At 50.2% G+C, this 26,936-nt stretch overlaps 1 protein-coding gene across 3 annotated transcripts in view; it reads left to right on the top strand.

Annotated features, from left to right (window-relative positions):
* KIRREL1 (kirre like nephrin family adhesion molecule 1) overlaps window positions 1–26,936 on the top strand; it is a 107,007-nt gene that overhangs the window by 60,970 nt on the left and 19,101 nt on the right. For all 3 annotated transcript variants that reach the window (XM_054447435.2, XM_054447428.2, XM_063650123.1), the window contains exons 2-3: window positions 23,195–23,344; window positions 26,173–26,322. In XM_054447435.2, coding sequence (XP_054303410.1) covers window positions 23,195–23,344; window positions 26,173–26,322 — 300 coding nt within the window. The remainder of the gene's footprint in view (window positions 1–23,194; window positions 23,345–26,172; window positions 26,323–26,936) is intronic.

The raw sequence follows: 26,936 nt of genomic DNA, 5'->3' as shown, positions 1-26,936 counted from the left end.
ACTAAAAAAAAAAAAAAAAAAAAAAAAATTAGCCGGGCGTGGTGGCAGGTGCCTGTAGTCCCAGCAACTCCGGAGGCTGAGGCAGGAGAATGGCATGAACCCAGGAGGCAGAGCTTGCAGTGAGCTGAGATAGCGCCACTGCACTCCAGCCTGGGCGACAGAGCAAGACTCCGTTTCAAAAAAAAAGAGAGAGAGATTTATTTGGTTCACAGTTCTACAGGCACCAATATCCACTCAGCTTCTGGTGAGGCCTCAGGAAGCTTTTACTCATGGCAGAAGGCAGAGAGGGGAGTTGGTGTGTCACATGGCGAGAGAGGGAGCAAGAGAGAGAGGAGGAGGTGCCAGCTCCTTTAAACAACCAGCTCATGTGTGAACTAACAGAGAGAGAACTCACTCATTACCCTGGGGAGGGCACCAAATCATTCATGGAGATCTGCCCCCATTACCCAAACACTTCCCACTAGGCCCACCTCCAACAATGGGGATCACATTTCCACATGAGATTTGGAGGGGACAAACTTCCAAACCGTATCACACCTATTTACTGCATGTTGTGTTTATGTGTGTAAGTCTGTACTCACCTGTACGTTCCTTGAGAGCAGGAGGCATGTGGGATTCTACTTCCTGTCTCCATCCCCCAGCACAGCACCTGACACACAGTAGGGTGCAGGTGCATTAAATATTGAGTGGATAAATGAATGAATGACATTCAAGATTTGGCACAATCTGGTCAGAGTCTAGCTGTCCTTTCTTATCTTTCATAAACAATAAAAATGCAGCATCTTAAGGTTGCCATGCACAAGTAGCTTGCAAGTGTATTTAAGGGGATTATCACTTTTAATCCTTACAACCCTGCCCTTCCACAAATACCCAGTGACTCAGCCACACCAGACTCTTCCCCAGACACACCACAGGCTTCTCTGCTCATGTCCTTTCTGTTCTTCGTGCCCAGAATCCCTTTACTCCCACATTTCCTGGTTTGAGGCTTAATTTTGCCCTTTACACAGACCCTTTTCAGATTCACCCTCTCCTCTTTTCCCATTGTTGGAATTGATCATTTTTCTCCTAAACACCAAAGCTGATGATTGACCTGAGCCTCATATTTAGCTGAAGCTATTTCATGTAAATTCCTCAAGGACAAGGCTATTCCTTATTAATCCCCTTATTCTATGGGACTGAGCATAAACTCTGGCACATAGTAGGTCCCCAATGCTTGTTTGCTAGTTAGAATAGAATGGAATTGAACTGAGTTGATTGTTTAGGTTTCAGAGTTCTTCCAGTTTTTGCTGGAACCACAGGAAGAAGGAATCAAGAAAGTGGTGGGGATGGGCCGTGTGCGGTGGCTCACACCTGTAATCCCAGCACTTTGGGAGGCTGAGGTGGGTGGATCACGAGGTCAGGAGTTCAAGACCAGCCTGACCAACTTGGTGAAACTTCATCTCTACTAAAAATACAAAAATTAGCCAGGTGTGTGGTGGTGTGTGCCTGTAATCCTAGCTACTCAGGAGGCTGAGGCAGGAGAATCGCTTGAAGCTGGGAGGTGGAGTTTGCAGTGAGGTGAGATCACGCCACTGCATTCCAGTCTTGGTGACAGAGCAAGACTCCATCTCAAAAAAAAAAAAAAAAAAGAAAAGAAAAAGAAAGTGGTGGGGATGGGTTGAGACTGAGGGTGGGTGAGGGCAGGACCAAAGGGGAGGCTGCTTAACCATGATGGGATCTCTTTCATAGAAGTTATATAAACAAAATTTCTTGCCAACAAGTTGCCTGTGGATATTTATGGAACCATCATCATTACTATTATTTAATTTTTTATTATCCCAAACAGCATGCTGAGCTTTGAGTAAAGTGCTGATGGCCAACCTATGCCTGTGCCAGGAACTTGTCAGGACATTTTCTCAAAATGGTTCTCCAAGCCCTGTCCCTGTCCTCAAAGAACTCACACCGTCTTGAGATTTGGAAGTCATCTTCCATGTCTTCTGTCCAACCATTCACTTTACTAATGGGGAAACAGGGCCTACAGCTGTGTGCTTCACCCACAGTCTCCCTGGCAGTAAGTGGCAGAGCTAGAGTTCAGATCCAGTTCTGATTTCCAGCTGATATGTTTTGTTGCTCTCTCCACTAAAACCTGCCTCTACCAAATTGTCATTAGAATTCCTCATTCTATCTTCCTCAATTCTGTTCAATTCAACAAATATTTATTTTATCGAGTACCTACTCCTGCGGAGAGACCTGTGCTGGGGGATATTGAGACAATAGAGCGACAGGGAAGATGGAAGTTCCTGATCTTGACAAGTTTACTACTTACACTGTGGGTGGAGGTGGGAGGTGACTAGGGGGTGCGTTTTTATTGAGCACGGCACCAAGCATCTTCAGACTCATTTCTTTGGGCTTTCTTGCTTCTCCCTTTTTTGGGCCATCCACCATCAATCACCATTTTACCATGGATGGAACTGGGACTCAGAGAGGCTGCACTGGCACCTGATTGACACTAAGCACCTGCACTTGCGATTCTGCTGCCTGCCTTCCCCCTGAATGAATAACAAAGAAGCCTGGGGTTGCCTAGCCTATTCTTGGCCCACCTGAAGAAGGTGGGAGCATGGAAAGAGATTAAACCAAGGAAGGGGAGGCGGCCTCCCCAGAGCTCCTAGAGCCTGACTTTCGCTGTCATCACTAACAGCTGTTTGCATCTTGCCAGCTCCACTCTCTTTGGTCCCTCTGGCCTCCTCCACTCCCTTCTGGTAGAAACACGGGTTAACTCCTTTACTTTGCAGCTCTCACCAAGCAGGGGATTTGAGAGAGATCAGCTGGCAGGTCTGGGGGACCTGAATATGGGATATCTTTGTTAAGAAACAGGTGAATTATGTATCAGTAGCCTCAGTTTCCCCAACCTCATGGGCAAGAACGGCAGTCCCCCTTCCTGTGCCCTGGCCGTCCAAGTGTCATCTCAGGAATGCCAACATGTCGTTAATTTGTGTGCCTTGCAAATGCTTTATTGGCATCTCGTGGTGTTGAAAGTCATGTAATTATGAGCAGAATTTATATGTCACCAGGGCTGCCTGGGCACCCTCCCTGCGTCTCCTTCCAGGCACTGCAAATATTGAAGGCTGGCTTAGAAAAGAATCAAACCTACCCGCCTTGATATCTATGCACCCTGTAGATAAGGTTTTAATTGAAAATCGGTTCATCTGTTCCCCATGCCTAATTACAAGGTGCCTGCACTGCCAATGGAGCATAAGGACAGGAGCCCAGCACCCTCCAGGAAGGCCTGGGGTTGTGGTCCCACATGGGGACAGCAGTGACTTTGACAGCTTTACCTCTTCCGCATCTACCACCTGAGGCCTTCTGGTTTCTTACCCATGAGCAGGCACTGGTGTTTGCAGGGAGGACCCTCCCTCAGCCCCATCCCCCTCCCTCCCTGGCTGGTGCTTCTGGAGTGAGGACAGGATGCAGCTCACTGCCTGCTTCCTCCCTTCTGCCCTGCCAGGGATATACTCCTCGCCTCCCCTCATCCTGCCCACTCCTTTCCTTTCAGCCCAAATGGGCAAAACCAGTCTCTGTTTGTCAACACCATTCCCTTTCACCTCTGGGCTTGCCCGGAGGTCACTCGCCCTCTTCCAGGGCACTCTTTCCCCATCCTGCTTTGTACCCTCCTCTCCTGAGAAGCCCCTGCAGTGGTGATGACAGATCTTCTGCCCTTGTGTCTGTCTCCCAAGGACTTGCCTTTCGCGTCAGGCTGGAGAATCCACCACCATCTGCAATTCCTCCTCACAGGGCAGGACAAGGTTCTGCACCTGGGGAGTGATCAGCAGGGGTCTAGGGGTGAGGGAGCAGGCCAAAGAGCCCCCGAAGGCTGATGCTCATGACCACGAGAGGCAGGGGTCAGGTTGGCTGCCTTGCCTGGTTGGGGCTTAGGAAGAAGAGAAGCACCCAGCACCTGCCCCAGGTGTATGCCTACGGCCTTCGCCCTCAGCCACCTCTCCTTTGGCCCTGGTCACACGTCACTGCTGTCACATTTGGTTCCAACAATAATTCCCCTGCTTGGAGAGCAGGAGGAAGAAATTCCAGCCAGCTCCAGCCGGGCGGCTGTGAAATATGATTTCTAAAGTGTTAATAATGCATCACGTTTAGATAGCACTTTACATCTTCCAGAGCAGCTGGCTGGGTGGGGGTGCTGGCAGCCTGGGCTTGGAGCTGTGGGGCTGACTCCTGGGTTTCATTTCTGAACTTCTCATGTGGAACATGTGCCTACTCCTTGGTGCCTTAGTTTCTCCTTCTAAAACAGGGAAGGAATCATTCAGTCTTGGCCTTCTGCCAGGATATGGAGGTGCCATATCCCAGCATCTTTGCCACTCCCATCTCCTTCTTCCAAACCTTTATTTATCTTTTTTTCATCTTCTCCTAGGAGGATCCCAGCATTCCTTCCTTCATTCATTCATCAAACCCTAATGAAATGCCTGTTGTGTGCCAGGACCTGAGGTGCAGAGATGTTACTGCCTTTGGGGGCTCTCAGGAGTTGATGGGATAGAGGTGTGAGTCCCTGCCCCCAGCACTGTGGCCTAACATGAAGAGAGCTGAAGGGTTGACACCTCCACTCAGCTTTATTTGGGGTTTGGGGACACGTGGGATGGTCTCTGCAGGATGCCAGAGCTTCCAGGAAATCCCAGCCAGCTCTTTCTGTTATCCCAGAAAGGAAACCCTGCCTTGTCTTTGGTGGTCTGCTCAGAGCCACTAACCCTTTAGGGCCCTTGACTTCCTAAGACCTGGAATCTTTCTCAGTCCTCTCTCTTGTGCCTTCATTTGTGTGCAAGATAAGTACTCCTGTCTTTTAATTTGTCTCCAGGGCTTTTCACAGACATAGAATATTCCTCTCTATTCATGCCACTGAGCTCTTTCCCACCATCACCTAAAGGCGTGGGAACTATTTCTCCATTAGTCAGTTCATATCCATAGCCACTACTTCCAGGAAGGCCTCCTAGGATGATCTGAGGAAAAGAAAAGATGTGTAATAGTTTTCTGGGGTCATCCCAGGTTTCCCTATTGCTCCCACTCAAAAGACAGCTGCCCTTGAAATGCCAGAGTACCCAGGTACTCCACTCTTTGCAGCAGTTGGTCCCCTGAAAAGTATTTGGAAATTCTGCTTTTGTAGGTAAAATAATATTAATTTCCAAGATACCTGGATTTCTAGTTTCTAGCAGTCCCGGTTCTGCCACTAACTGTCTGCAGTGTCTTTGGACCTCAGTGTCCTTATCTGAAAAACGAGGCTATTGAAAACGTAGTCACTAGGGGCTTTCTCTAACCCTCTTTGATGACACTGCTACTTCAAACAAATCCTTGGTGAATTATTAGGTAAAGAGAAGAAGCCCTTTGATAAGCATGTAATTGCCTTCCAGTTGATTGATTTCACAGGGTGAGTTGGGGGCTTGTGATTTTCTGGAGGGGAAGCTTGACTGTGCTCAGTAATGTCCTCATAGATTGCTTGTGTCTTCAGCTGCATCTGTGGCCTGCGGGTCTGGTCCAGAGTGGAAGCTCCCAGAGGAGGGCCAGGCCTCGGGTTCTGTAATTCTGTTTGTACTTTGTCCTGCACCACCGCTGACTCAAAGCTTTGTGGTGCTTGGGATGAGGAAGACACTTCCTCCCTGCCCTCAGCCCCTCTGACTCCTCTAACTTCCTAGGAAGATAATTCCTCACCAAGTTTTCCCAACGGGTTGCGCTGCTGCTGCTGTTCAGCTGACACCATAGCTGACGAGTTATTAAAAATCCTTCATTATTATTCTGTGCTGTCTCTCCCTCCTCCCTCCCTGCCCTGCCCCAGGCTTCCAAGGCCCATGGCTGTCACTGAGAAATGCCTGGAGGCCCCTAGCCAAGACCTGAGGCAAGCTTTTCCACCCCCTCCCTCAAAGTGGCCCCCATGGATGTTGGCAGCCAGCCAGAAGCAATGGGTCTCACCCAGGGTTAGGAATTCTGACACCTAGGTTTCTGATCCTGCTTTCTGCAGGTCTCGGGGAGCTAGTGCAGGTACTTTGAGGCTCAAAGGTCTTTATAGCAAGAAATAGTTGGAAGCCAGAGAGGGATTTTCAGTCCCTCAGGGATCTTGGTTAGGGAGACATCTCTTAGGTATGCACATTGCAGACGACATCTGGGACCCGATGCTTCATCCCCTGGGGAGAGAGTGACAGGCCAACTCCATCATCCCATTCCTGAGCTGGGGGTCCAAACCCAGCTCATCCATCACCCGTCCTGATAATCAGATTTGGCTGCAGCAAGAACAGAACATAATACTCAGCTCCTCTCCCAGACGCCGCAGCCGACATGTCCTGAGAGATGTGGAGGGCCTTGCTCTTTGGAGATGCAGAGAGGGAGTGGCAGGGCCCGGAGGGAGAGATCCCTGCTCCTGAGTTGGGGGGCAGATAGGAAGTGTCTCCAGAGCAGTTCCATACCCTTCACAGCACCCTTCCCACTGCATGTTTCCCATGGGCACCCGATAGAGCACTCCTGCACCCTGTGTCTGGGCAAGGGATCCCAGGGTCAGGGCTGTGGGTGGGAAGATGTTTTGGTTCTGCCTTCCAAACTGGAGTCCTTTCACTTACTCCCTGTCAGATTTCTCTCTGCAGGAACATGCCTCTTCAGATCTAACTCATTCTATTGTTGTCTAAAGCATCAAGTCCCTTTTTCCGGAGCCTCACTGCCTTGGCCCAGCCCTCAAACCCATGTTCAGCCCCAGTTTCTAGCACCCAGCCCCTGGGACAAGAATATGACTGTAGGGGAGAACGCTCTGGGTGTCTGGGTTAGAGACAAGGGTAAGCATCCACAATTAGCTTGAGAATTCAGGGGCCAACATGTCCACCTTGGCTTGGCCTCCAGGTTGAGTTGACACTTTTGTTTGTCTCTACGTTTGTCTGCCTAGATGAATTCTAAATGAGGACCCTCATCTCTCCAGAGGTGGGGGCAGAAAAAAACTGGGATTAGAGTTAGATGAAATGAGATTGGGGTTAGGAAAGTGGCCTTTAGGATTAGGGTAGGGAATACTTAGCTGGGGTGTGGGATTTACTAGTGCTCAGTATGAGCATCGGGGTAGGCAGGGGTGGGGGCTCAGGCTTGAAGCAGCGATTACTGTTAAGGATAGAAGTAAAGTTTGGCTTATTATGTTCTCATTTATTCAATAAGCATCTATTGATCACTTATGCTGTACCTGGCTCTGAGGGGACTTGAGATGCTGTGCCTCTTCAAGAGCTCATGTTCGAGTTAGGATTTGGGGTTAGAGTGATTGCTGGGATTAGGTATGGATTGGAATTAGTGTTGAGGTGGACGTTGGGTTCGGGGTTACTGTTTGGGGTTAGGGTTGAAGTGGGAATACGTTTAGATTATATGTAAACATACAGGTTGGTGTGAGGTTTCTGTGTAAGTTCCTTCCTCCAAGTCTCTGCTCCTTAATTCTCTCCTCTCACTGCTTACCCAACCTTGTCTGTGCTGTCTAAGGCTTTCTGGACTTACTGGAATCCGTTTAATGACAGCGACCATCTGCCACCCCTCCTAGTGATCAGCCCCTTCCCCTTTCCTCTCGGCTCCTCCTTCGCCTTTCCCAGCAGGGAGTCTGCATCCTGCATTCCTGGGCAGGGTTCTGATGACATCTGTCCTCTTTCACAGCTCACATTCTGGGGATCTCTGACCTTTGCCCCTCCTTCTCAGTCTCCCTGTCTGTAGCCCCAGGATGAGCCATTTTCACCCATTCCCACCCTCCTTCCCTTCTATTATTGCCCTGCACAGCTTAAGGCCCTCACACTTCTATCTTTCATGCATGGGACTCTTCTGTCTTTAGCTGAGTTCTGCTTATTACTCTCTCTCTCCTCCTTTGATCCCTTTCCCATGTCCTTCCAGAAGTCCCCTGGTCTCTTACTTCAATCTGCCTGTTCCCCCTCCACTGAGCCTTTCTGCTGCGCCTTCCTCCTCCGTTAACTCCCTTATGAGAGGACTCTCAACCCATCCCTCCAATAGCCTCTGCTTGCCTCTTGGGCTGGAGAAATTTCTTTTCATCTCCCCTCATCAGTCATATGGGGCAGATCCCTCAGAATTCCTGCTCTTCCTGGCAGCCCAGCCAGGAGCAAGTGATTTTGTAGGAAGAGTCATTTCCATGTGATACAAGGTATTGAAGAATGCTGGAGTGGGGGCTTGAAGCAGGGAAGTGTCTCTTCCGCTCTCATCTTATTCCAGGGTGAAATAGCATGACTCCAGTGCCGTCTCCTAGCCCAGAGTTTAGGGCGCATTTAGGGGGTGACTGGATGAAATACCCAAATTTCAGGAGTGGTTTGGGAAGGAAGTTCCAGAGCTACCTGAGCAGAGGTTAAACTGCTCCTGTCCCCACATTCCATTTCAGAGAATTCTGCCCATAAACCCACTGAGGGAGGGCTGAGTTTCCGGAGGCTTCCCTGTGCCCTGCTCTGTCCTCTACCTCTTCGTTGTTCTTGGAGCCCTCCTGTGCCCCCCTGAGAACCTAACCCCCCATCCATCCATCCATCAGAGGATTGCGAGCTTGATTGATTCTGGTATCAGGAAGCAAAGGCTGCTCGTTGGAATGTATGGCACCCTGTCCCTCTTGCTGGGAGATAATCGAGAGGGAATATTGCCTCATCCAGGAAATGAGGTGCTAAATTTGTTGTGAGATAGGTGTCACAAACAATCAAAATGAGCCTTTCTGCATCCAGCCCTGGACAACTAAATGAGAAATCATTAGGTTATTGCAGAGACCAGGGACAACAGAGGCGGAGGGATGAGAGATCCCCTCCCTATTTCTTGGGGGTGGGCAACACAGGCAGATCAAAAAGGGAAAGGAAGACTCATAGATGGAGTGAAACAGTGTGAGAGAAGAGGCAGGCTGCTTTCTCAAGGTTTCTCCTACACCTGGATGTGGGGTATCCTCTTTGCCACAGCTGCATCCAGCTCCTCTCTAGGCAGTTTTGTGTGAAGCTTTTGTGGACACCTTCATCAGTCACATGTTTCTGGCCCCTCCTCTGGCATGTAGGGTGGTTCTGAGGCTGAGATGTACTGACACAGGACAGAGAGACAAGTGAGCAGAGTTGGGTGCCCCCAGATCAGCAGAATTTGGGGTGAGTAGAAAAGCTGCGACAGGGTCACGTGGGAGGCTGATGAGGGCACAGTTCAGGGTGGCTGGTTTTGGTAGGATGGAAAAAGAAACTGAATACCTCCTTTATAGCCCCTCTGGGAAGACTGCCTGGAGGACGGGGATTTGAAGGTTGCATAGCAGGCTGTGGATGGATGTAGATCTGCTAGGAGATGGTGGAGCAGCTGGCATGTGGACAAGTAGGTTGCTCTCTCTTTCTGCTAATACTTGCCTCCTTCATGGAAATGAGGGCACAGAGCTGCCCTGGTGTTCACATGCTTTGGGGTCCCAGGAACAGTCATCAGTGTGCATGCCCTAAAGAGAAAGTCTCTCCATGTGCCCACACCACAGGCTTGCAATTGGTCACTAAAATCATGTCCCCCACCAATATCCTGTAAATTTCTGAGAGTGGTAAGATGAGTGGTTTTGGCTTCCCTGGCTCCCTCTGCTCTTGGGGCATTTGTTTTCTGCCTGACAAGGAAACTCAGTCAGTCAGAGCAAGGAAGAACAAGAGCTCCAGCATCATCAACCCTGAAGTTCTACCTCTGGATGCTCCCTCCTCTATGCAAGCCTCTGCCTATTGACTGCTGCCATATTGAGACCTGCTCCTACAGCTCTTAATTATGAAACCTCCACTTCAGGCTTCCTCAGCTCCCTGCAGCAAATTAACATTCTGTGCCCCTTGCACGTGTAGAATGAACCAAGTTAGATGGATCGATTCAGCAGCCGGTTGGAACTGCTTTTACTTTATGCAGAATTGATCCAGATGACCCCAACCTGGGGATTCTAGGAATGCCTTTGCAGGAAATATTTTTAATGGAGATTAATTGGAAAACTCTAGCATGTCCTGCTTATGTGCAGAAAGTGCCTCGTTCTCCCTTTTGGTGGCTGTATACCAACGCTAGTATGTTGATGTGTGGTAACACACGCACGCTTACCTAGACAGGTGAATGCAAACAAGGACACATGTGTCCCCCCTTGCACGCAGATACAAAACACACTCACATCACCATAGGGAGCCTCTTCCTTTCTGATTCTTCTCAAGCCTGTCCCCAAACCTTATCAGGCTGACACACATGGCCCTGTGCAGCTTAGATGTGCCACAGCTTCCACTTTCGTCTTTCTGAATCTGGACCTCTTTCTTTGTCTATGTCCATTCTCTCCATAGCCCAGAAGTTTCTGGAGTGCAGAGCCAGAGAAATGTCCAGAAAGAGAAGGCATTAGATTTTTAAAGATGCCTGATCATGATTCCAATGTATTTATATGCCTGAAACCCAGCCACTTCCAATTGCTCACTGGACTTTTACGTTTCTGTGTCTTGGCTCATACTGTTCCCTTTGTTTGAAATACTCTTCCCCTAGTTCTCTGGCTGTCTAAATATTTCTTGTCTTCAAGGCTCAATGCCATTCTGGCCGATAAATATGCATTTATTGAATACCTACTCTGTGCCAAGCAAGACCACCTATGTCCAACTTACGAGGCTATAGTAAGGGCCCAGAGCTATAAAAGGCTAACATGAGTCTCAGCCCAAGGGAAGACCAGTTTGGAAGTCAGATAAGAAAAAAATGCAATGTATTTGTTCATTCAGCAAACATCAATTAAGATATTCATTCAACAAGCATCTATTAAGGTTGTAAGCTCCTGAGTGGAATAAGACCCCCATGTCCATGCCCTCAGGAGTAGTCAGATTGCATGAGTTCCCACATCATTGCCCCCCACCAAGTCGGCCCTGATTTCATCTCATCAGCATGGGCTACTACTGCATGACACTGGTAGAGTCTTTCAGCACTTAATAATTTGTTAACTAATTTGTCTCCCCTGATAGAATGTGAGAGCAGACAACTTCCCATTTTCCAGCTTGCCCATCCTATCAAGCACATTGTTTGGCTTCCAGGAGAGCTGTGCTCAACATACCAGCCAGGCTGAACTGTTTCTAGGATCCTAAAAGACCTCACTTTCCCAGTTTCACACTGCTGTCTATGCCCTCTGCCTTCCCAGAACAGTTTCTTCTGCCTTCTCTCTCTGCTTACCAGGAAAACTCCTACTCATCCCTCAGATCTTGTCAAAGACATCACTTCCTACAGGATTCCTTCCTGCACCTCAGGTACTTTCCTCCATGTTGCCCCATCATGGCCGCCGTTGCACCGTATGGACTTGGTGCTTGGCTATGTCTACTAGACTTGAAGCTGGATGATGGCAGGACTAGGTCTGTCGTGTTCACCTTTGTATTCCAGGGTCCAGGACAGTGCACAGTATGGTAGGCATTCAATAAGTATTTATTACATGAATAGATGTATGTTGAATTGAGTTTATTTTCTCTGGAGGGTGGTGTTTTATACATTCATCCTTAGTTCAGAAAAGCAAATAATAAGCTTTTACTGAGCACCTATGGTGTGTGTGGATGATGCACGACTAAGATTACATTTATTGCCTCAAGAAGTTTGCCATCTATTCATCTGGAAAAGGAGCCAGAATAAAAAAAGTTATAGCTGCAGACTAAACTCCAGGTCGGAATCCATATGATTATGTTCAAGTCCCCTTACCAAGTCTTTGGCGTCATGGTTAAGTGCCATGGGGAAAAGCTTTTACTAATACCTTTGACTTCCATCCTAGACTGTTTTTTGACCTGTTATTTCCCCTTCAGATGGCCCTGTTTAAAGAATTCCTTCCTTTAAACTTTGAGTCCACCCTAATTGACCTGTTACAAATTGATTATTTGATGGGTGTAAGTCCAAAGTAAGAAGAAAATATATGGTGTGTAAATAGAATGCCAAAGCATTGGAGTTGAAAGGAATCCTAAATATTACCTAGAGCCCTCCGAAGCATTGCTGCCAGGTGGCCATCCAGCCTTATCTTGAACACCTCTAGTGGTGGGAAGCCTCTGCTATGTGCTATTAGAAAATTCTTATGTGAATAACAATATCTATTCCTTGGGATCTACAACTGTTAATGTCTATCCTAGGGCTTGTATGGAAGGTGCAGTAATGGGGTCTAGGGACACACCTGTGTTATGGGCATGTCTAGTGTCTGCCAAGCCAGACTTTCTTAGAGGCACTAGTGGAGAGCCAGGGAGGGTCGATGTCTAGAGCATTCATCAGAGCCCCATACCTTCCTGTATTAGTTGCTCACTTGGCTCATAGACTAAGATGGTCCATCTGGAAATTCTAGAGAAATCTGCAAGTCAACTGTGGTGATGAGTTCCAGCCTCTGGAAGGAGAATAATGTCTAACACCTAAACCTGCTGGTCTTTTTTTTTTTTTTTTTTTTTAATTTTGAGGTGGGAAAGAGGGGCAAGAGTTGGGGGGTGGGAGTTGAGGAGGCATAGAAATGTAATAAAGCTTGTTAAAATTAGAAACAGAGAGGGGTTCTTCAGAGCGCTTGCCTGGTATCAGAAGATCTGGATTTACTTCTGGTTCTTTTGGTTTCAGGGTCAAGGAGAGAATGCTCTCCTCACTGTTGCCTAGCCCTTTGTGGATTTCTGAGTTGAGGCTGTTTATTCAGGAGACTGTTCCTAAAAGTGCCAGGAGACCTCTAGAGAGGGTCTGGGACCAGCCTTTTCTTCCTGGGCTTCCAGCCTGTTGCGGGGACCCAGGCACCATTCTGGCTCTTCTCAGATTGTGGTTAGAAGCTCTGTTGGTTACAGTGGTAACTAAGAATGCTGAAGTAAGCAGTGGGAGGTTTTCAGAGCAGAACTTGCACTTTCCTTAATTATGGAGCCTGTAGGGAGGTGTCGCGCCCAGAGGGGATGGCTTTTACGTAAAAGAATGGAATGGGGTTAGACTCCAGGAAAAATTTTGTGCCTGCCCAGGAAAAGGCAGGATGGCAGGAGATGAAGGAGTAACTAATTGACCTCTCTTCTAAGAGGTGAGGTTAGAGAGCCCCTTGAGGATGCCTGCGGAAGGGAGGTGAGCTGTGAGCCAGCCTTGGTTTGTGGGGAGACACAAAGGCCCTGTCCTCTGTTGCCTTCTGTATTACCTCATATATAGCCCACCTCATTCTCTTCTCTCCCTTCTTGGCTAATCCTTTCAAAGCTCCCTTCCATTTCGCAAAGACTTCATTCCTTTTCTTCAACCTAGAAGCTCAAGACCTTCAGATGAGGCCAGAGGGTGCGAATCGCAGCCCAAATTTCTGCCTGTGGGACCCCACTGTCTCTGCCACCTGCCCTCTTTCCCCTCAGCTTTCTCCAGTTTCTTCTCTCTTGCTCTTCTGTCCTTCTTATTTTCGTTCTCATTTTCCTCTCCCAGATGGTCTCCTTACTTTATTTCTTGATTCTCAGTTCTCATTTTTTATCAAATTTCCCAACCTTCTCTTCCATAACTCCTCTCTCACCACCTTTTTTTGTTTGTTTCTTCTTTCAGTGAAGGAGGGTTTACAGGAAGAGCCTCTTCTTGCCCCACCATCAGTGCAGGAAGAGTAGGCTTTGGGATGTGCCCTGCCTCTAGAGAGGGGTCCTCTGTCATTGTGAGGCTAGTGCCAAAGCCACCAAGAATTTGGAGACATGCCCACCCCACATACCTCCCTCCCTCACTGACCCTCAGCTCCTTCAAAATAAAGAATGTTGGAGTGGTGACCATCAAGGCCTTTCCCACCTACCTCCAGTCATCATTCTAATTCAGTTCTCTTCTCTTCCCCTTGCTCGTCTCTCTGTCCTGTCCTCTGATTCTTTCATACCGTAGTGTCCTCTTAGCACCTTTCTTCCTTACCTGACCTTAAAACAATCTTTAACAGCCTCTTGCTTACTTTTCCCACAACTAGCTTTCTCTTTTATCTCCTTTGCTCTCTATTTCTGCCTACGACTCTTTCTTCTCATCTTTTTTCTCTTCCCAGTCTGCCTTTGCACATTGAGGCATCTCCTTCAGTGTCCTGCGTCTTAGTTTCCTTCCCTCCCACTGTGTGGACCTTGGGGATTGCTGGAAAGCCAAGCCTTGGACGCTGCCTCCATGTGCTCCTGTAGGTCGGGGAGGCAGGTGCAGGGCCTGGATGGAGAGGACAGAGGCTCCCCCATCCCTTTCTGCTTTCCCATCCCAGCTTCTGGTGCCTTTCTCCATCTCTTGCAGTCTTCTCTGGTCCTGGCCTAGTTTCTGCTCTCTTGCCTCCTTCCCGCTCTGTCTTTTGCTCTCCTTCCTCTTAACCTCCTATCTGAACTAAGTACCTGCCTGCCACCTGCCTCCTGTCTCCCCTACCTCCCTTCCCTTGCCCACTAAAGCCAGATTGAAATTCAGGTTTTCAGCAGAACCATCCACCAGCCCTGCCACCCCCTTTCTGCTCCCACCTGTCTGTCGTACCTGCTATAGCCAACACATTTAGCCTCCTCGTGCCATTGTCCTTCCCATAAAATATTCTCAGGAGCCCTTGCCAGGGTGCCTTTTCATAGAGCAGTCCTACTAGGTCTGGTGCAGGTGTCCTGAGCTGGAGGTTCAAATGGGGAAGGTGGGAGTGTTTCCAGCATCACTTCCAGCCTTTTCCATGTACAGCTCAAAGTCCTGTGAGTGGGCCAGGGCTGGCAGGTCGCATCAGAGATCTCAGCTGCCTGATCTCTATCCTCCATGCACCACCATGAGCCCTACTGGAAGGGATGTGAGAAACTCTGATGGGAGCTTCTAACGGGAAAGGAAAGGACGGCCTCTCTTCTCCTGTGCTGGATACCTCATCTGGGTCGTCAGTCTCTGTCTTAGTGACACAAACCCACAGACCTCCCTCCACATCCCTGCAGGATGAGGGAGGAAACGCCCCAGGGAGGAAATGCCAAGATGGGCCCAGGTACACTAGTTCCTCCCAGCAGTCGGTGCTGAGTCCTTAAGTGTCCTCAAGGTTTGACCGAGGCCCCAGGTCAGCAGGAGGCAGGGGTGCAGTCTGAGGACATTAGAGATGGGAAGGCCCTTGGGGGCCAAGTGAATCTTCTCCTCCCTTTTACAGGCTAAGGAGCCTGAGACCCAAATAAGCGAAATGAGCTCTCCAAGTCACACAGCAAGTTGGTGGCAGAGCCAGGACCAGACAAGCCCACGTCTCCTAACTTCTGGCTTAGAGTACTTCTGTCCCTTCCTGGCAGGGCTGTGCTGGGCTGATCCCCCTTGCATTTTTCAGGGCTCTGTTCCTGCCTCTTGGGGTGACTAATCCATAGGCCCAGAACAGTAAACCTTCTTGCCCTGTCACTGTGAGCACCAGCCAGCCCCTCCAGCCAGCCGCTGCAGCTGGCCTCTGTGGTCTGCTCAGATGCAAGGAAACCAGGCCAGACCATGGCCACTTGTAAAATCCCATCTGGTCCCTGGAAAGATTCCCCTACGGCTGTCCCTACCATACCCCCAGCCTTAGAGATGAACAACAGGGAGGCGGTGGCCAAGCTGCTTGGATGAGGGAGGAAAGATTGATTCTTCTGTCCATGGCTTCGGCTTCCTGGGATGAGAAAGGACCAGCAGTGGGAAGGCGGTAAAGGTGGATTCAATCTGGGCATTTAAGGCTCCTACTGTTCAGTGTCTTTTTCACTGCAAACTGTGAAATGAAGCCAGAGCGCTTTGGTGGGCAGAGACAGGAGGTGATAATAGTCCTTAAATGTTTGGAAACTTGTCTTTGGGGAATGCCGTTTGTCATTTCCCTCTCTTCGTCTGATATCCATATCACCTGACATCTACGCGTAGTCATTCCTCTGAGATTATCCACTGAGAGCAAGGCAATGGAGTTTTTTGACCTCTGATGCCTCATCTGTCAAAGGAGGGGGTTAAGGGTCTCTAAAGTCAGTCACATCAAAATTTGACATTTTAGGATTCCGGGCTGGGCTGTGTATAAGGCGAAATCAACAGACCCAGACCCCTCATCCGCAGTAGCTGGGCAGGCACAGAGCTTTACTCTGGGGAGCCTCTGCCTGCCTCCATGGCCCTTGCCAGGTTTCTTTCTCTGGATCTGTCCTCACCCTGCCCAGCCCCAGCCCAGCACTCCCCTCTCTTCCTCCCTCCTTGCCTTCTCTTCTCCTCTATCAGAAGTGCCAATCTCTCCCTTTCTTCTCTCCTTCCCCCTTCGATGGCCCAGCCTAGAGAATTGAAATCCTCTTTTCTCTGAGAGAACCCAATGTGAGGGGACCTCTCTGGCTGTTGTATTTTTCATAGAGCAAGAAGGGAATGACTGGGGTTGGGGGGAAAAGAGTTCTGCGGGGGTGGGGAGAGCCAAGATGTGAGAGCAGAGAGGGAGGGAGAGTGGAGTGTGGAGAGATTTAGTTCCATCTGAAAGCTGTCGGTGCGAATCAAAGGCTTCCCTTTGAACCGGCAGCACGATCTGGAGTGGAGAGAGTGGGGACTGCTCTGGCCCAGGGGGTTCATTACTGCTCGTTTGATAAATCCGGGGAGACAGGGCCTGTCCTCCACCACCCGCCTCTTCTGCCGCCTGGTCCCCTGGCATCTCATATGCTTGGCCCCATTCCCTCTCTGGTTCCGGGCTGGCCTGGCAGCCCAGGCTCTGGGAACATGATCATCAGGGCACGTGTGCAGAGACACGGAAGCAGACGGGCATCCATGGGTGCAGAGACAAGTACTTGAATGTGGGAGGGGTGTGTGTGTGCATGTGCTTGCTGGTAAATGCGTGCGCTTGTGTGTTATGGTACATGTGTCCCTATAAGAAGTGTATGACATACGTGTGTGTGTGTGTGTGTGTATGAATCTAAGCATTTCCAGCCCCTCTAGGATAGATTTAGAGGTCACTTCCTAGTTCTTTGTCAAAAGTGAGATTCGACCTCGTTGTCCTCCCAGTCTTTGCAGGAGCAGGAAGTGTTTTCACACACAGAGACTGGCCTAGCTCTGGACCGCAGTGCTGTGATGAGGATGGAGCAGGGAGCTGGAGAACAGGGATAGTCGCCCCAGGAGGATCAGTGTTAAGAGGGAGAGAGTGCTCCAGGTGAGGGGACAGTATTAAGGGGAGGTGGAGAAGCCCCTGGGGACTGGTTTTGCACACTGACCTGAATCTGAGCTGGGAGGTTCCAAGAGAAGACAGCAGTGGCCAGGCTGCTGAGATGGCATTCCAAGGGAGCCAGTGGTCTGGCTCCTTGCTGTGCTCTCTGTCCGATACTTACCAGCTGTGTGACTAGACGGAAGTTTCTTAATGTCCCTGAGCCTTAGTTTTTTTTATTAAGGATAGTAATTGTGCCTACCTTATTGGGTTGTTGTGTATAAAAGTGGCAGTGGATTAGTGAGCTGCACAGAACAGTCATTGGCCTTTATAAGCAGGGTCTACTTCTGCTGGTAGCCACTGGTGGCCTGAAGGTTGGTGCTTTATGAATCACCAAAACCTCTCTGGATGCTGTTGGCAGTCGTTCCAGCCTTGGCTACCGCTCCTCCCTTCATGTAGGGACATTTAGACCAAGCCTTCTATGTTGGTGGCAGCGTGTGGGGCAAGTCCTGCGTGGCTATAAAGTGCTGGCCAGCCCAGAGCTGAAGAGTGCAGCCTCCCAGGAGGTAAACAGGGTTAAGATGGGAGTCTGAGCTGTAGGGTGGGAAGCAGGAGTGGTTGATGGGCAGAACGTAGGCTCACTGATAGTTCTCTTCTGGGTAGAGGTCATGAATCTCATCCATTCCGGAGAGACATTCTGGATATCCCTGTAGCAGAAAATACCTGATTTCACATCCCATCTCTGCCACTTAACAGCTGTACCTTAAGCACCCTCAGCCTTATTTCCCTTTTCTATAAAACAGAGATAATAATAGTGGATTATTGTGCAGAAACAATGTCTACAAGGCATCTGCCTGGGTGCCTGGCACATAGTTGGCATCTTATAATTGGGAGTGTTTATTGTTAAGGAACATTGCTGGGGTTGAAGGGTCAAGGAAGGTAAATCAAAGCATCTCTGTTATCCAAGGGCTCCCAGGAGTGTGGGGGAGACAGAAACACACACATATGGGTAACTTTTAATCCAAGGCAGGCTGTGATAAAGTGTTATAACCAGAGGCCCCAACAATGCAGTAGGAGAAGAGGGAGGGAATGATTCCCAGTCTGAGGCTAGAGGAACTTTGCCTTATGGGGTGCGGGTGGTGAGGGTTGTGGGCTAACCTGAAAGGGTGGATGTCTGAGAGAGAGGCAGAGAGGATGCTGGTGGGCGATTGGGATTCTCTCACCTCTCACCTCGCCTCACCTGGGGAAGAAGCACAGAGCTGCCACGCCAAATTCCCTATTGCTCTCCTAATTTCTCCCCAGGGTCCCTCTGTGCTCCTCTCACCCGTCAAGGCTCTAATCTCCTCCACCTAATTAGGCTATTCACCTGCCTGCAAACCCTGGATGGGCCTTCTCGTAATTTCCTATCTGGTGAGAAAAATGGCGTGTCCAACCCTGGGGCAGGAGATGGGGTGCTGCCAGGGCCCCCAGCTCCCCTCCCACCTCTGTCTTTCTCCTGGTCTCCATCTCTCTGCCTTCCTTCCTCCCTGCTTTGCCTTGGGTCTCTATTACTCCATGGATGTCTTCGTCTCACTGGCTCCTCCTGGCGCTTTTCTCTCTGGATTTCTGTCCACCCAGCCTGCATCTTTTCCACCCTGGGTTCTTTCCCACAGAACTTGCCTCTTCCCTTCTCACTCTAGTCTCCTTTCCCTCCTCGCTCTCCTTCTGCCTCTGTGTGGGTGTCTGTCTTTGTCTCTGTTTCTCAGCGTTCTCTGCGCCTCTGTCAGCCTTCTGGGTACGTGTGGGTGCGTGTGAGTATGTGTGAGTGTGCGTGCCCTGGCACATGGATGTGCTGCTCAGTTTTTCTCTGCCTGTCCTCACAATGACTGCTTAAGAGCTCACCACAGCTGTGATGGTGTCTGAAGGCAGGGAGGGAGCAAGATCAAAGCAGGTGGGAATACACTTAAAACATATGCGCAGAATCTCACTGGCTGGCCCCAGACTGGAGCTGCCAGAATTTGACCCAGCAATGGTCTGTTTTCACCTTAGGTCTGTGGTCAGGACCTTGCTGGTTCCCCTCCCACCTGGCCCCCCAAGGCCACCTTCCCACCCCACATAGAGCAGTTTCCTTGTGTTTCCGTTTGGCACTGGTTTTATTTCCTGGAAGGGGGTGCAAGCATAGGGACGAGATTGAAATGTCACCCCCAGTCCAGGGCAGGCTCTGCTCTGTGGCGTGGGTGGTGAACGGCCAGGCAACCAGGACCTGAGAGGCAGGTGTGCACACAAATGTGTGCCTAGGCCACTTGCTAGGCCACTTGTCCTGGGTTCTTGGTGGCTCCTTGACACTCAAGGGCAAACCAACACCTCATCCCCCTTTTACATTGTAATGCTACTGGGTTCCCTCTCCCCTTCTTGCTAACTGAGCAGCCGTGCCCTGTCCAAAGCCTGCACCTCACTGCTCACTTTCTAGGCTTTCTCCTCTGCTCTCCCACATCCCCCTCGCCACCACCATATGTCAGAACCGTCCAGAGCCTGTTTCCCTTGCCCTTCCCTTCTCTGCTCCACATTCTCTTTTTCAGGGAGCTTCCCAGGACCGACTCCGAGTTCCACCCAGCATTGTTCCTCCTCTCACTGAGAGGAGGGTGCTGCCCTCTTCACCTGCCCAGCCTGTCTCTACCTCTGTGGAAGTCTGTGAGCCTTCTGGGGTCAGGGGCATGCTCTGCCTCCTTTTCTGGATGGTGGTTTCACAGGCAGGACTGTGGACTCGGATTTGCTCACTCTCACTCCCTCAGTCAACAGACATATTTGGAACACCTGTATGTAGTGTGCCAGGCAGCAGGCCCTGCACCTGGTGATGGGCTTGACTATGAGTGACACAGTCCAGACTCCTGGAGTTGCCCCTGGGGCAACAGCAGGGACGGGGTGGCCAGTGCAGTGTGGGCCCTACTACAGCAGAAGTGAGACATGAATAGGAAGGCCTTGAGGGAAATACACGAAAGTCATGGGAGACTTCCCAGAGGAGGTGACTGTTTGAATCCCAAGGGAGCAGGGGGAGCAGTGTCCACCCCAGGGAAAGGCCTGCGCAAGGGCATGAAGAGGTAACAAAGGCCTAGTGTGTACAGATCAGAGAGAACAGGACTTGGTGAAGGGAGACTTGGGACGTTCCCGTAATCATAAGCCAGGTCGGCATAACCCAGGGGCATCTGAACTCTATTTGGGATTCTGTGTTGGCTGCGGGGGCTGTTTTGGGACCAGAAAACACTGCCAGTGGCTTTAGTAGGCTCAGGATCTAGGCTGCCTTTCCACCCAATTAAATTCCCTAGATGTCTTTACTTCCCCTCCTTTCTGGACTCTCTGCAGAGTTGTTACTTCCATCCCCCTTTGTCTGGACTGAATTGCTTCAGTCAGGCCTAAATCAAGAGGAGACTTCAAAACTCCCAGAAAGTCAGATACCACCTTCTTTGTCACGTTCCTGTTCAGGTTTCCAGTTGTCCCTCTAATTGTCTCACTGTTCAGGAGAAATAATGATCATAGATGCCATTTAGTGCGTACAGGCAAGGGACTGTACCAAGCATAGCATACACCTCATCTCTTTTGACTTTGACAGCAATCCAGAAATAGATATAACATTCCCCAGTTTACCAGGGAGGAAAATGAAGCTTAGCAAGTAACTTGGCCAAGGTCACTGGGTGAGGAAGCCACACAGGCAATATGTAAACCACAGTCTGTCTCCTAAACCTGTGCTCTTAGTATTTGGGCACAGAGGGATTTGGCGTTCCCCAGTCCAGGCTTGTCATTGTACAGGTGAGCAAATGGGGGCCCAGATGAGGAATTGACACACCCAAGGTCACACCACTCCTCACCTCCACAAGAGCCCCGTCTCCTGATTCTTACTTCAAGTGCTTCCCATCTCCATCTTGCCTCAGGGTCAGCTGCCTCTTCATTCCAAGTGGACAGCTGCTCACTGTCCTTGAGAGACTTCAGCGAGAGACCAGGGTGTCCAGGCTCCATGCAGGAAAGCTATGCATATAAATTCCACCTCTGAGCCAGGGCTCACTAGCAACCCCACTCTTAAGCCCTTGACTTGGGCTCCGGGGGCCATGGGAAGGAGAAACGTGAGTGTGGAGAGTTTGCAGCATATAGCTGCACTAGAGAAATGCGCAAGGATATGAATAAATTTGAATAATAATGAGGACAATGCTTGAATTAATAATGTTGGCTGCTCACCTGACTCACCCCTCCCCCAGGATCTCAGCACCAGCCACGCTGATCACTCAAAAGGGATTATCCTTTAGAAGACATGAATGAGAGGTCAGGTCAGCAGACTTGAGGAGCCACTCATGGAGTATGGGAGAGGGACCCTCTTTCTAACTTCCTGGCCCCTGCAGACTCAAAGAGCTAAATTTGCACACTTAATCAAGAGTAAAGAGTCTGCCTCCTGCTAGATCATATTCTGGTTATCAGTCCACTCTAGGCCCCAGCCACCTCTTTTTCAGACCCCTTTGTGTGCAACAACCAACGGCGATGGATGTCGGATGTTCAGGAGATTCAGATGGGGGAGAGAGCTTGGCCCTCTGCCTTAGAGGAGATGTTGGCATTCTGCTGGAACAGATAGGGCAAATGCCCTCACCTACTAGCTGCCCTCTACCCTGTGACAAACAAAATCATGGGCGTTATTCCTGATCGTTTGAGAGAGGAAATCCCGTACATAGTGATGACAGCAGGGCCGAGTGATGCGACTGGTTATATTTGCCCAAGAGGCCAAGGAATCGGGCTAGGAGGGCTTCCTGGAAGAGGGACATGTAGAGCAGGTTTGTGGAAAAAAGGAGAAATGGGGCTGATGAAGAAAAAGGAAGGAAGGAGATGAGACTAGGATCCCACTTCTGTGGGGGCTTAGAGGGAGATCTTGGAGTGGGGAGGGGTGAGTTAAGTTTGCTTACACACAGGAGTGATGATGGGTCAGATAAATTTTAGAAAGCTGTGTTAGGAAAAGGTCAGATTTGGGGATTGTGGCCTCTGTGCAGATTCATGAGCTGTGGAGGGAAAGAAGAAGGAGGAGGCCGTGACTTTTGGGGAGAGCCGATTTCAGTTACCTGGTATGACAGGTTGGGAGCATGGCAAGGAAGTCCCAGAACTCTCCTGTGCTGTCCTCCAGTCACTCCCTTGTCCCCCTTCTCCTTTCCCCACAACTTGGCAAAGGAACCTGAGCCCCATAGCTCACATAGCTCTGCAAGGAGCCTAGGCCTGCCCCACCACTGGGGCCGACCAGTGCTGGTTGGAGCCGGTGGGTGGGAGTGGTGGGGGAGAAAAAACCCGCAATGCAATTCCCTGCTCCATTTAGGCTCCACAATTAAAGGCAATTACTCTGCAGTTCTCTAATCAAATGCTCCCGGCCGAGCTGCCAGCCGGGCAGCCATGTGTAGCTCCCACAGCCGGAGGGAGAGTGGAACAAAGTCACGTGGCCTCTCAGCTCCCACAGTGAGGGAGGCAGGGTGTGTGCAGGTGTGTTCATGTGTACACATTGAGGCCCCCCTGCACTTGGGAGCAAAGGATGAACACATAGAGCAGGGCACATGTGCCAAGAAGTGGGTTCAGAGCTACTTTGTTTTGGATACACTTTCCTCCCAGGAAGCTTCTATACACACATGTGGCCATGCCGGCTCTATAGTATCTACCCTGATGTATTCATGGAGGAATTGTACCTGGCATAGTTGCACAAGTGTGTTGGTTCACATTGGCTCCCATCAGCTCACATGACACATGTCTAAGTAGGAGTCATTAATGTGGGGGTGGGCTGGGGCAATGGGTAGTAGAGGAACAGCCAGGACCTGGATGCAGGGGCTCAGGTTCTAATCCCAGCTCTGCCATTAACTTGCCCTTGAGTAAGTTACTCTCCTCCCTGGAAGTCAGGGTCCTCCTCTGTAAAATGAGAGGGTTGGACTAGACCCATTTCTAAGGCCCTTATATAACAGTGCACCATTTTCTGTGATTGCTGAGCACTTCAGCTCCTGAAATCCATTCCCATGGGTCTCAGAGGGAGGAAGGAATAAAGGGTGAGGACGTGGCATCTTGGAACAAAGGGGTTGAGGCTGAAGGGGGGCAGGGACCGGAGAGTCCCCATCCCCAACTGGAGGCTCTCTCCCTCCCTCCTGCTGCATGGTGAGGGAGACCTCTTAGAGGAGCCCCTCTCCTTACTCATCTTACCCAGTGCTGGCTTTGGCTTTGCAGGGACCCAGACCCGCTTCAGCCAGGAGCCGGCTGACCAGACAGTGGTGGCTGGACAGCGGGCCGTGCTCCCCTGTGTGCTGCTCAACTACTCTGGAATTGTGCAATGGACCAAGGATGGGCTGGCCCTGGGCATGGGCCAGGGCCTCAAAGGTGAGTACCTGGCTACCCAACGTCCAAACTGTCCCATCTTCTCCGCCATTTCCCACTTCCAGCATAGATTCCTGGACTCACCATCCCTTAGTTCCCTAACCGCCCTCCTCTGTGCCACAGCCTCCCCTCTGTCTCTGCTACTGAGCTCCATCTCTACAGCTTTCCCACCCTGCAGCTCTGCCCTTCCTCCCACTGAGGACTGACTTGAGGAAGGCAGTATGAAGCCTGAGAGGTCAAGGGAAACCAAGAGACCTTTATATAAGAGAGCTTCAGGCAGACACAGACCCCGTGAGGGGCACTGCAGGCAGACAGCTGTCTAGCAGGAGGTGCTGGGAGACTCCAAAGTCTGCAGCAAGGGAGGAGAGGGCACAGGCAACTTCTGTGTCCCGCAAGTGTCTCATGCCGGCCTGGCTTGGCTCCAGCCTCTCTCCTCCCCGCTGCCCGGGCAATGTCTGCTCAGAGGCCAAAAACTCATTTTAATATCAGCCTGAACATTCATTTATTTATTCATTCAACAAGCCTTTATTAAGCACTGGCTATGTAGCTGGTGCTGAAGCAAACATAATGAGTCAGTCAAACACAAAAAAACCAACTTCCTATATTCTAAAGCAAGTAAAGAGACCTTTGGAAAGGCTGCCTGGCAGAGTGGACACCTGGGTTCTAGTCCTGCCTCCGCCAGCTGGGTGACCTTAGGAAAGCCACTTCACCTCTCTGGACCTTCATTTACTGATGTGTGAAACAGGCATAGTAGTTGCAGGCCTGTCTGCCTTAGAAGTGCATTTGTGAGTTTTGAGCCAAATGGGAGAAGAGATTTGTAAGAACACATTTTAGGTTTAAAGCACTGTAATGAAGTAAGTATGGGTGTGGGGGATGGGCTGTATATTTGTATTCTTGTAATTGTTGAGGGAGTTGAGATTACTTGCTGTGAGTTCCATGTGTTAGTATAGGTACAGGAAATTTGTCGTGTAGAGCAATCCATATAAGGGAAAGAGATGGGTCTGGTAGATCTATTGATGATAGAAAGAGAAAGAAACTGGGAGAGAGTGAGATCAATAGATATGGAGCGAGAAGAATCGATAGTCTCTGGGGAGAGAGAGTGAGATCAATAGATATGGAGTGAGAAGAATCGATAGTCTCTGGGGAGAGAGAGTGAGATCAATAGATATGGAGCGAGAAGAATCGATAGTCTCTGGGGAGAGAGAGTGAGATCAATAGATATGGAGCGAGAAGAATCGATAGTCTCTGGGGAGAGAGAGTGAGATCAATAGATATGGAGTGAGAAGAATCGATAGTCTCTGGGGAGAGAGAGTGAGATCAATAGATATGGAGTGAGAAGAATCGATAGTCTCTGGGGAGAGGGAGTGAGATCAATAGATATGGAGCGAGAAGAATCGATAGTCTCTGGAGAGAGAGAGTGAGATCAATAGATATGGAGCGAGAAGAATCGATAGTCTCTGGGGAGAGAGAGTGAGATCAATAGATATGGAGCGAGAAGAATCGATAGTCTCTGGGGAGAGAGAGTGAGATCAATAGATATGGAGCGAGAAGAATCGATAGTCTCTGGGGAGAGAGAGTGAGATCAATAGATATGGAGCGAGAAGAATCGATAGTCTCGGGAGAGAGAGTGAGATCAATAGATATGGAGTGAGAAGAATCGATAGTCTCTGGGGAGAGAGAGTGAGATCAATAGATATGGAGCGAGAAGAATCGATAGTCTCTGGGGAGAGAGAGTGAGATCAATAGATATGGAGTGAGAAGAATCGATAGTCTCTGGGGAGAGAGAGTGAGATCAATAGATATGGAGTGAGAAGAATCGATAGTCTCTGGGGAGAGGGAGTGAGATCAATAGATATGGAGTGAGAAGAATCGATAGTCTTTGGAGAGAGAGAGTGAGATCAATAGATATGGAGTGAGAAGAACCGATAAGTCTCTGGGGAGAGAGAGTGAGATCAATAGATATGGAGCGAGAAGAATCGATAGTCTCTGGGGAGAGAGAGTGAGATCAATAGATATGGAGCGAGAAGAATCGATAGTCTCTGGGGAGAGAGAGTGAGATCAATAGATATGGAGTGAGAAGAATCGATAGTCTTTGGAGAGAGAGAGTGAGATCAATAGATATGGAGCGAGAAGAATCGATAGTCTCTGGGGAGAGAGAGTGAGATCAATAGATATGGAGTGAGAAGAATCGATAGTCTCTGGACAGACTGAGATCATGGGAAGGAGCTGATGGGGGAACGAGACGGGAGGGCTGGGAAGCAAGAAGAGGGTGGGGGAGCCTGGAGGAAGGAGGGCAAGGCCCACTGCCTCAGCCACTGCTTCTGCAGGAAACCAGGACTCTTTGGTTTAGGGGCTTCTCTGGGGATCCGGCGGTCCCCTGCCTCATCCTTCCTCCCTGGGCCTGCCTTGGGCTTCCCTCTGCCTTATGAGTCCCGCAGAGGTGCTCCCATGAGCTCATGTCTGTGCTGCAATGCCCTATATTTCCTGGAGCCCACATACTCGCTCTCCCTCTCTCCCCCTCTCCTTTGCTCTCTGCTGTGTGCCTTTTTCTCTCCTATTATTATGAGAGGCATTTGTCTGCAAACAGCCTTGGAGATTTCATCTGCTCCTGATAGCCTCCCTGCTTCAGCTGCCCTCCTGTCTGCTTCTCCGGCTGTATGGCTCCCAGCCTCGCCATGGGGTGTCGTGGCATCAGGTGTCTGTGTCTGGGGCCTCACCTTCTCACTTGTCAGTGGTGTCCCAGGAGAGGGCAGAGCGAGGAGTACTGGTGTGGGTTGGCTGAGGATGTGTCCTTGTTTCAAGGTTGGGCCTCATTCTTTCTGTTTCTGCAGCCTGGCCACGGTACCGGGTCGTGGGCTCCGCAGACGCTGGGCAGTACAACCTGGAGATCACAGATGCTGAGCTCTCTGACGACGCCTCTTATGAGTGCCAGGCCACGGAGGCCGCCCTGCGCTCTCGGCGGGCCAAACTCACCGTGCTCAGTAAGGACCCCAATGCCCTTCAGTACTTTGAGGCCCCATCTGTCTGTATCCTGGCAGTCTCTCCCACTCTCCAGTTCCCTCTTCAATTTCCCAGCTTCTCTCTCTCTGTTACTGGCCTCATCCCTGCCCTAATGTTCAAGTCCAGGTAGAAGAAAGTAAACCAGGCATGTGGGAGATGTGGGGTGCTGGCAGGATGTGGGCTGTGTGAGGCCCAGCATCCTCTCTGCTCCAGCCAGTGCCTCGGCCACTCAGGGACAGGGCCTTCTGCCTTTTAGAAACAAGGCTGTGGAGACAAGAAGCAGGGAAGTATGGAGTGATGGAGACCTGGGCCCTCCTTTCCCAGCTGTCCTGTCTGGCAGGCTTGTTGGTGAGGGGGCGTCTCCCTTCTACTTTACTCTCAGCTGCGTCGGAGACCCCAAAGGGCCCCTGTGTCCCTCTTCCACCTCACCCCAGCCTCACACAGCCCTTCTTCCCTCAGCTGACTCCTTTCCTCCCTCAGTGCTCACCCCTCCTCTCAGATTCACCTGGGGGCCTCCTCCAGGAACAGGGGAATAGGACTGGAAGGAATGGGCCTTGAGGCTGAGAACTGGGGTGAGGGGTGGGAGGGATGGGGT

The sequence above is a fragment of the Pongo pygmaeus genome, chromosome 1 (assembly GCF_028885625.2).
Source record: "Pongo pygmaeus isolate AG05252 chromosome 1, NHGRI_mPonPyg2-v2.0_pri, whole genome shotgun sequence".
NCBI lineage: Eukaryota > Metazoa > Chordata > Mammalia > Primates > Hominidae > Pongo > Pongo pygmaeus.
The sequence above is the reverse complement of the archived record's forward strand: the minus strand, read 5'-3'. Positions and strand labels throughout refer to the sequence as shown.